At 35.6% G+C, this 10145-nt stretch overlaps 1 protein-coding gene across 2 annotated transcripts; it reads right to left on the bottom strand.

The window, feature by feature from the left end:
• Positions 1-4471: 4471 nt before the first annotated feature.
• LOC103954974 lies at positions 4472-8775 on the bottom strand. Of its 2 annotated transcripts, XM_048578184.1 has the most exons (11): positions 8308-8775; positions 7680-7833; positions 7366-7540; positions 6729-6844; positions 6506-6565; positions 5946-6084; positions 5431-5497; positions 5128-5199; positions 4940-5005; positions 4587-4724; positions 4472-4510 (listed from the first exon to the last, which is right to left on the bottom strand). In XM_048578184.1, the coding sequence occupies exons 1-10, from the start codon at positions 8488-8490 to the stop codon at positions 4590-4592; spliced, it is 1167 nt and encodes a 388-aa protein (XP_048434141.1). In that variant the 5' UTR covers positions 8491-8775; the 3' UTR covers positions 4472-4510; positions 4587-4589. The 2 variants fall into 2 exon arrangements, with proteins under 2 accessions (XP_048434141.1, XP_009365105.1); XM_009366830.3 differs by having other exon boundaries at positions 4472-4724.
• Between the last annotated feature and the right edge of the window lie 1370 nt (positions 8776-10145).

Raw genomic sequence — 10145 nt, 5'->3', positions numbered from 1 at the left:
GGGGGAAAGTTGAGAGAATATGTAATGCCAGTGGGGGCTGCCCAAGTGAAGAGAGTGGCAGTGGGAGGTAAATAAGTGGAAAGAGGGGGGACCAAAGTGGTAAAAAGGGTGGGTAAAAATGTCAAAGAAAGGGAAGGCACGTGCGGGTGTTTAATTAGAGCTTTCGGCTTCTGCTTTGCACTATATATTCCCACTTCCCACTTCCCGGTTTCCCACCACCAGCATGACATTCCATCCCCTTCCCCACGAAATCCGATTCCCCTCCTCCAACTTTTTTCAAAAATAACTTTTTTAAAAAACGCAAAAACCAATCCAATCCAATCCTTTTTTTTTTTCAATTTTTAAAAACGTAAAAACAAATCCAATCCAATCCCATTTTTTTCTGAAACGAAAACCAACTATCGTCGTCTGAGCTAGCTGTTGTTTCGTTTTCAAATTCACAAGATAAGAATCTTCAAAAGCCAAAACTCTCTCTCTCTCTCTCTCAAAATCTTTGTGTTGTTGGATGCATTTGCCAGCCTAAAAACGAAGAAATTTTTCCAAGTAACCCGAATACGGATGGTACATTACGTACTACGTGTTTTTATATAAGTGGTGATAAATTATATTTTTTAAATTATTAACCTTTTAACATACATATCACATTATTTGTATAATGACACGTAGTATAATATCCCGTATTTTAATCACATTGAAAAATCTTCCCTAAAAATGAGGGGGTAGGGAGGCTTCAGGCTTTGAACTTTTTGATTTTTCTGTAGAAAATAGATAAGGGTCGAAATTTTTGGGTTTTTGAAATTGCTTTTTATTGGTACGAAAAGTTTGCATGATGTCATTTGAACTAGGGTTTATGATGGACAGATATACATATACTCTGTGATTGCTTCGTTGCTTGTGCTTACGACCAAAAACAAAACAAAAAAACACAGTTTCATCACAAGACAATTGACATGGCAATTATATCGGTACGTTATTTACTATTGACATATCTTTCGTGCGTATTGATTATAATACAGATACTTTGATTATGTAATTATCGATACGCTTGTTAGGTGGGCAAATAAGACACATAATCAAGTTGTTTAACTTAAATATTTCTTAATCAACAACGTAATTGTAATTCATAAAATTTAAAATCATAAGAAAGTGGCTACAACCATCCCAAATAATCACTTGCATTACCAGTTAGAATGTAAAATCACTACTTAAAATGCCCTGATAGTAATCTCAACATTTTTTTCATATGAGAATTAGATGGACATGCAATTTTTGGATAGTATAATTTTTTAAAAGACAGAGGCGAAGCCAAGGCATTTTATCGATAATTCCGGCTAACCCAAAGGCTTGAGGTGTTAGGCAAAGCCCACATGATGTAAATAATTGGGGACTGTTATGGGTTATAAAAAAGATTACAAGAATTGCTCAAAACGACTTTGTTTCGGGCCAAAAATTTTCTTCTTCTTCGCGATCGTCTTTTTCATGAAGACACTGCTGCTGCAACAGAAAAAAACAGGAGGGCAGAGCTTTAGAAGCCCAACCTTACTTCGAGGGGTGCTCAAAAAATTTCAAGCAAGGATTTCGACCGCCATAGCAGGCCCTAAGGAGCTCCTTGATCACGTCTAGGCGAGTTTTCACCTACTCTCCCTAGGCAGAGATTTTCCACCCCGGTCCCACCTCCGAAGCCACCTAAGTACTCATCGAGGTGCGTTTTTTAAAACACTGGTATAATGAAAAAATTATCTGATAATTTGGAACAGTGAAGCATAAGATAAATTATTATGCATGTTTATTATATGAACATATATATATATATATATTATTTTATAAGTTGCATGCGTTGGTCAAAGCATGTGTGTCTCAGTGTCTGTGTCTCTAACAACAGATGTTGTTCCCCTCTTGTAAAGCAAATTAATTAAATAATCATCTTTGATCCCCTTTTTAATATTTTTCGAATTTGGAATAACTTGTTTACCTCCCAAACCCCACCATCAAATCAAATCTTGTAATTTGGCCTTGTTCTTGCTGCACCCCACTCTAATTACTTGACCTTATTCTTTATCTTCTGTTTTTTTTCCTCAAATTTTAGTGGCTCGATTAAGAAAAGAGCAACTTACACGATAATGGTGCACTATTATTGTGATATTTTGTGTCGCTCATACAATGTTATTATATAAAACAATTAACGCATGATAACAATGTATTACTAACACAAAACATTATATATAGCAGCGATGTACATGTGCCATATCAAAAAGACTTTTTAGTGTATTTGGTACAAATAACGGATCAAGGATTCAAATCTTGGGTGGTCCCAGTGTTAAAAATCCAAGTATTTTAGATAAAAACAAAGCATGAAGCACGCAATTTTTTTTTTCTTCAGTTTTTCATTGTGGCATTTCATTGAACATTTGATGAGTGATATTGAGAGAATTTGTCGAGTGTTATCTATGTAACATGTCAAGATATGCCTAACTTGTGTTATATCAATCACTTAGTAGGTACAAAGGTATCTGTACAAAACATTCGGCGGGTTCACATGTATATTTTCTGAACTTTGATGATCTTGAGACCACCTAGGTCCCAATGTAGATTTATTTTTGCTCGACACATAAGCTAGTATATTACGTATTATAATAAAATAAAGAGACATTAAAATATATATCAATCTCTTCACTTGTATAATAATATTTTGTATATCGGCTTATGTTCGTACATAAGAGCAATGACTTGCCCTTTCGTGCGTAGTAATCTACGGCAACAGCTATCATGAGTGATTTGCCCAAGAAAGAAAATATCACCAAATATTTAAGGGAATAAAGTGAGGTGAGCTCATGAGTTGCTGAGGGTTTTGCAGATGACTCTGGCCGCACATATTTCTTTCCCTTTCTGCGACTGACTTGTCACTGTCTTGGTCTCCCTCTCAGTTAATCAACAAGGACACCACCATTCAGCAACAATAACTCTTTCACTCTCTCACTCATCATCATTCATTTTTGTTCTCATACTCTCTTCTAATGTAAATAATATCGTTGGTTAAAAAAAATATATATAGAGTTATGCAACTTCAAGTTTGGATATAGTAGGAGGCGAGAGGTTAGAGAAGTATGTACGAGCAGCATGTACTTTGTTATCCATAAAATTTTGATTGAAAATTAAACCTTGACATAAGAACCATTTGTTAAATGTTGGAGGATTATGCCACTAGTGTTACAGTCTAACAATATTCGTTTTCACTTGTAGATGGAAGATCAGGTTCAACTCAGTATGAATAATAAGTTCAATGTCTAATTATTAGGATTCCCATGTGTGACTTATTTCAAATTTCTACAATGTTTTTTTCTTTTCAAAAAATGACAAATGGTGGCAAGTCACGGTTATTAACTCATTTGGAGGGTCGGAATATCACAGAGGCATTTCAGCCTCTTCCTGGCCACAGTCAAGCAAACTCACCAGCTTGGAGCCTCGAACCCAAAACCTCCCGATTTTTTGTATTTTAAAAGTCAGAATCCGTGCTGTTACCACTGGATCACTTTCTGTAGTTCAATTGTCTATAACATTGGATCAACAAACAATCAAAATGACGGAGGACTATGGACTCGTAATAGGCTAAGTAGGCATGGGCCAGTTTAGCATGAAGTCCATAGCCAAACTCATAGAAAAGCCCAAATTTCTACGGAAGACAGGTTGCCCACCAAATTAGGCGGCATCACTTCAGATTCTGCCAGAAAAAAAGCTCCTTTTAGAATTTCTGGCAGTCGTAGGATGTAGGTGATGTTATCGGTTTAAAAGCCGATTCTATTTGTTTTGCAGCTTTAACACGACGTTTGATAAAGTTTAAAAATTCAAGTCAGAAAATTTTAAATCATACAAAAAAATAATTTTTCTCTTTTAACAGTTGGTTACCACTTAAAAACTTTGCCAGAGATTATTAAAGAAATAAATTTTTCTTTATGTAAACTATTCTAATTTATTTTTATAAAAAATTTAACATAATAATATCCAAACTTCGATAAATAATGAAAAATCGCACAACGTAGGTTTTATAGAGTTTTTTGGGTAAAATTTGAGTTAGATAAAAAAATTTAATTGTTTTAGCCGTTAAACTTTGGGCTGTTGAATGATTTTTTTACAATCAGATTTGATATCATGTAATCACAAGATTCACAACCATTAAATTATACGTAAAATAAAAAAAAAAAAAAAAAAATAGAAATATGACCGTTGGCCAACAAATCGAACGGTCATATTATTTGGACTGTTGATCAACCAAGAGCCATGTAGTGGCAAAATGGCTGTCTACATGGGCTCCTTTTAGAGGTATCTAGCCCAAAAAATTGTTTTCCCTTGGCTTATTTTTGCCCAATGACCGAAAATGGTTTGGGAGGGGTTTAAAGCTTTAAACTTTGAGCTTCATCCCAACCATCATTACAAATGATCTAAGGAAAAGATAGTCATGTCAATCAGTGGCAAATGAAGGCTCTAACTTTTGCTTTTGCTATCTTGCATTGAACTATTGAAGCGGAGAAATAATCAGGTGTCAGTGCATACAATTTAATGAACAGGAGGTACATCAGAAGAATTTGTACCTTTCATTCCGTATCTTTATCGGGTCCAATATACATGGTGCAACTAACAGAAACCAAAATAAGCACACAACCGATAATTCGACCAAAAGATAGAGCTATCCTCGACGATCCAATGCCCCATAATTGTGACAGTGCAGCCTGAAACAAAGAAAAACATGAACGCATTTTGTATGGTTAAAAATTTGTATGTTTGGATGAATCGTAGCAATTGATCTTGTTTGTTTATCTGATTAAATACAGTCATCGATGTCACTTTGCAGATTTCCTAATTGTTTACTGCATCTCATTACTATTCACACCGATTAATAATCAAATCAAGCGGAGCGGTAATGGCATCTGAACAGGAAACGTACCTCCATGTATATAACATTTGCAACTTTGCCAGTTTTCTCAAGCTGCAGTCCACGTGCTAAGAACACCTGAAATCGAGCACAATAGGTTGAGAAGTCCATAACTACTTGAGCATTATGGGAGAACTAGAAGTCTACAAATGAGAGCAGCACAATTGAAAAAAAACAGAGAAAATAGTTCCGAACCACACCTCTGCAAAAAAGGCCAGGACACTGAGTACAAGCATAACTGAAAATGAATATAAATTTGGGAAAACATACTCCTGAAAAAAGGATGGGTAAATATTTAGCACAACCTAAAAAGTGTATAACATGTAAAAATAATAACCTGAAAGCACTGAAGCTAAATGTGACTCTCAGCGACGACGAAATCCAAGCATTAGGTAGATGATTTAAAGTTGCTGGGCAATCAGTGATACATTAAAAATGGAATATGGTAAACTTGAAATAATAATAGAACAACGCACAGCATTGCAACCATGACGTCAACTGACCTCAACGGCAAACAAACAAAATCCTGCAGCAGGACTAGCCAGCAAACCAAATGAAAATACGGTCAACCTGAAAATTGGACAGAGTATTTACTTAGATAACTTTACCACATAAAACTATTTCCAAAATTTCAAAGATAACACTTGGATGCAATAAATATGTTTTGCTTACCCCTGTATTATGTACATATTTGGTAAACATATTATGTACATTTAAGAGAAGCAACACAATAACATATAATCTCTTAGATGTTTTTTATTTTTTTTTCTAGCATGGATAATCATGGAACCTAAACAGTTATAGACTTCTTAAATAAAGGTTATCCTCTTTGTATAAAATGCAATTTTCCAGTGTCAAAAGTTTGGCAGACAAAAGAGAAAGAGCACATTATCATCGATTTCATAATTTCTTGAAGTTTGTAGAATTAATCGAGTCAAGGATAATTGAAGGCGGAGGGAATAATTTATATTCATTTTTATGCAGGTTATAGTTACAAATAAGCAATCAGTAATCTTACAGTGGCTGATCAGATGCCTTTGATCCAGCCTTTGTAAGGCAGTAGCTGATTCCACCAGTTATGGATGAGAGTAAACCGGCCAAGACTGCAAAGATATAGCTGCTTCCCCTTACACTTGTATTCTTTCCTCCATTTTTATCTAATCCTCATGCATAATTCAAAAGTTAGTATTCCACAATTCTTGGAAGAGAAATAGGAAACACGCAAAATGTACATTATTGCATGCAATGGGCCCCATTTGAGGATTAGATTTTGTAACATTAAAACTTCTTTTGTCAACAATATAGGAGTGAGACACAAAACGCAGATACACTTTCTTCCTCATTTGTAAGACAGTATACGTGCCCTTGGCGGACTGCTATCTCAGAGTAGTTTTCTTTCACTAAAGTGAAAAGACATGATAAGCCGTGCCACACCATATACACAATACATCCATGTGACGCTCAAATTTTTGTTCACTTTTAGACAGAGACCAGAAGAGTTTGTTTAAACTCTTACTACACATCAAAATCATCCACATCCAGTATGTAATATAAGATTATGTTAACTCACTTCTGTACCTTGTGTGGTAAGCATTTGTCGGTAAATGAAGAGCACACCAAAGAAACTGCACGCAAGACCTGGAAAATGAATGACAATCAACAAAGACTTCACTCCTTGACTATCAAAAGGTAGCCTAAGAAACTTTTCCAGAAGCTAAAACCTTAAAAAAAAGACAGATATGCAACATTATGTTCAAACTAGAGTGAGAAGCAATGATTATAATCATTATATACTACATACCTCCAACATCTGCAATCTTATACTTCTCATGTAGAATGATTCTTGCCACAACTGAAGCCATAATTGGAGTTGTGAAGCTCAATACAATAGCCTGAGACAAAGGTAACCTTTGAATGCTGAAATAAAAAAATGAGCCAACTTCTGGTTATTTCTGTGGTGCTTACCCATTACAGAATCAGGTTTAAAAGGGCACAGCCCACAAGCTGCCTGAAAAGCATTTCAAACATACTGTAGAGCACATGAAGAACACTCGACAGATAAACAAACTTAAAGACATAAGTTAGCCAGATACTTGGATGCTCTAAAACGACAGCTTTTCCATCGGAGCCAACAGCTGAATTACTATTTGATCTGGTTGGGTCCTAGACTCCTACACTATCCTAACTCTATGCTCTTATAAGAGATCGTATATTTATTTCTAACTCTATGCTCTTATATGATAAATATTAATCATATATTTATTTCTAAATATAGCCTCATATGGGTAAAAAGAACATATCATTTGCATACAGGCAGAATACAGTATGGAAATTGTTTATGTCCACAAGGCAGGTATCATGCCATGAACACATTGAAACCAGAGAATGAGTAAATACTCCTAACAAAGAAACAAGAAAAATCATACAAGGTTACTTACCAATAAATGAAACACATCAATGAGATATACCCCGTAAGGGCTCTGGAAATCAAAAGATTTTTTACAGTTGCCAATCCAGATACTGGCTGTCCACACTTTCTCAACCACACAAATGACAATACCAAGATAATCGTACACCTTGTAAATGCTGCCTCAAGCAAGGGAATGGACTGAACTGCCATAATAAAACAAAAACATAATATATAATGGAAAAGGGCGAAAGAGAGAGAAAACATAGAGCGGAAAAAGGTTCTGTGCATAATATGCCATGTAACTTGCAATTCAGTGATGAATAGAATGCAGAAGTTACTAACCAGAAAAAACATCAGCAAAAACTTCCATGACAAAGTAGATGGTACATGAGATAGCCGTACACAATAGACCGGAGTATCTCGATCCACTCCATACCCACGAAATAAATTGAGCTACTGAGGATGTCTCCATTTCAAGTGGTTTCCGTACCTGATCCTATACACGGATACACAATATTAACTATCAATCAAATCAACCAAAAACCACCATTGCAGAATTCATATACTTTACTTTCCCTTCTACATTTCCCTCCAAAATGACAACACAATCACTAGGCTATTAAGACAGAACCAAAACCGATGAATTGCTCCCATCCACTGAGGCATTAAACTACATAACCACCATCACCAGCATTTTCAAAATTTCACTGCTTTGGTTCCTGAACTAAAGTTTAACTCCTTTTGGATTTGGAGTACTAGAAAACAGAACAAAATTTCAAAAAAAAAAAAAAAAAAGAAAAGTCAATCATAGTTTCACTTCCCCCAATTTTCACAACCACCAAACCGGCAACATATCAAAACCCTAGAAATATTATCATCTTCATACATTTAAAATTCCTCTAACCAACAAAATTCGAGGAAAAGAATTCAAATTTTGGATCAAATTGAAGTGAGGGAATCGTATTAGTACCTTAGATGTTCCTCGAGGATAAGAGAGGGTGAAAATGTTGATTTTGGGCTTCTCCGGCTGCATCAAGAGCGGGGCTATATCGTCCGCGACGGCCGCGCCACCGTCATCCCCCGATGCAGATGGGTCGTGCACGATAAGCTCCACCTCGTGCTCTCCGTCGCTGGTCTCCGCCGACGACGACATTTGCGCGCATCCGAAATCTCCAGAACCCTAGAAAATTTTGGCGCCTTCAATGCCGACGAAAATTCACTCTCTCCCGGACGGAGAAGAACTGCCGAATGCTAAAGTCTTATGCAGTGTGCGTTCGTTCGTTGGAAAGCGACGCGTAAACGGTCAAGTTGGTGGCAACGTACACGTGGCACGACCTGGGTGGGGCCCAGTGGGGGAGCTGAACTCTCACGCTGTCTTGGAGTTATCGACAGCTGGAATTTTCCCGGGCAATTTGGAGTTCTCGTCCGCCATCAGCTTCTTTTTTCTTTAATTAATATTAGAGCATCCATTTTAGAAAGGTTCTTTTTAAAGTTAATATCGTGTTTATACTTTATAAACGCTAATCTCAAATTTAATATTCTTTTATGCGACGAATTGGTAGTGCCACTTTTTTAACACAAGTTTTCGTGGAACTCTGTTTCGACGATCTAAACCGTTTATCTTTTAAAACATCATCATTAGTACATTATCTTTATATTAAAAAAAAAAAAAAAAAAAGACAAATCGAACCCCACTAAAATAATTATTTGTAATGAAAAAACTGAATAAATACGGTTCAACAAATAAACTCTAAGCACTTGATCCAATGCGGTTTTAAATTTTAGTGATTTTTGGTAGATATGATATTTGAGAAAAAACCTAAAAGATAGACGGATCGGATCGTTAAAATACATTACAGAGTGGGTCCCACAAAAACTCATGTAGAAAAAGTGGTGTTGCAAATCCGTCCCTTCTTTTATAAGGACTATATTCTACAATACTTCAAATTAGGAACTCAAACTCGAGATCAAAGAGATAAACATATTGACCTAATATCAAGCCCAGCTCATATATGCATATACTCGATCGTGAACAAATTTAAAGAGGGGGCTTATCAAATCAAACTCATTTCGGTACCTTCATTCTTCAATCAACAAATGAATAAAAATTAGAAATTAGGATATTTTCCTACATTAATTCAACATTATAACTCACGAGATGTGATGCCTTCTTAGTTTCAAGACCATGTTTAAGAATCAAGACAACGACTTTTTCTCCAATTCATGTCCAACTTTCTGCTAATTACACCTTTCACTTTCTTAGGGATGCTGGTTGTCTGTGCAAGTGGTATATCCACTTCAATTCAAAACGTCAATATGGAAACCATGAAAACTTGACCTCCAATCAACACCAAACCAAAATTTTGGACTAAGGGTTGGTTTGGTATTACTGTACTTTGAAAAAAAGTTGTTTCTGTTGTGCTATGAGAATAAGTGGCTGTGAAATAAAACAGCAGAGTGTTTGGTAAACTTTTTTCTAAAAGTGATTTTGAAAAAAAAAAAAAAAAAAACAGTATTATAGTGTTTGGTAAACTTTTATGTACAACATATGTGAAAAAAAGCCGGTTTTTCAAAGCTGGGTTTTGCAGCTTCTTGTTTTTAGTTTTTTTTCACCTAAAACTGTGAAAAAAAGCTGAAGTTGAATGTTTACCAAACACAAAAACAGCTTCCAGCTTTTTTCGAAATCATCTCAGTACCAAATCAGACCTAAATAATTAAAAGCGTAACAAGTATTCACCGTACATAACTTGGTAGGAATCGAACAAGAGTGAAATCAAGTAAAACGACCAGCTTTAACGGCATGTAAAT

This window comes from the organism of the source record quoted next, unplaced genomic scaffold (genome assembly GCF_019419815.1).
Source record: "Pyrus x bretschneideri cultivar Hongxiangsu unplaced genomic scaffold, Pyrus_bretschneideri_v1 Contig12, whole genome shotgun sequence".
Classification (NCBI taxonomy): Eukaryota; Viridiplantae; Streptophyta; class Magnoliopsida; order Rosales; family Rosaceae; genus Pyrus; species Pyrus x bretschneideri.
This window is presented reverse-complemented; position numbering and strand designations above follow the sequence as displayed.

Bases quoted from the DNA above. Each gene is read 5' to 3' on its own strand.
- LOC103954974 (XM_009366830.3), bottom strand. From the start codon at position 8,490: ATGTCGTCGTCGGCGGAGACCAGCGACGGAGAGCACGAGGTGGAGCTT. The intron at 6,845-7,365 runs GTAAGTAACCTT...TTTTTATTTCAG, and splicing joins TTGATGTGTTTCATTTATTG to CATTCAAAGGTTACCTTTGT. The intron at 6,085-6,505 runs GTACAGAAGTGA...CATGAGGATTAG, and splicing joins ACAAATGCTTACCACACAAG to ATAAAAATGGAGGAAAGAAT.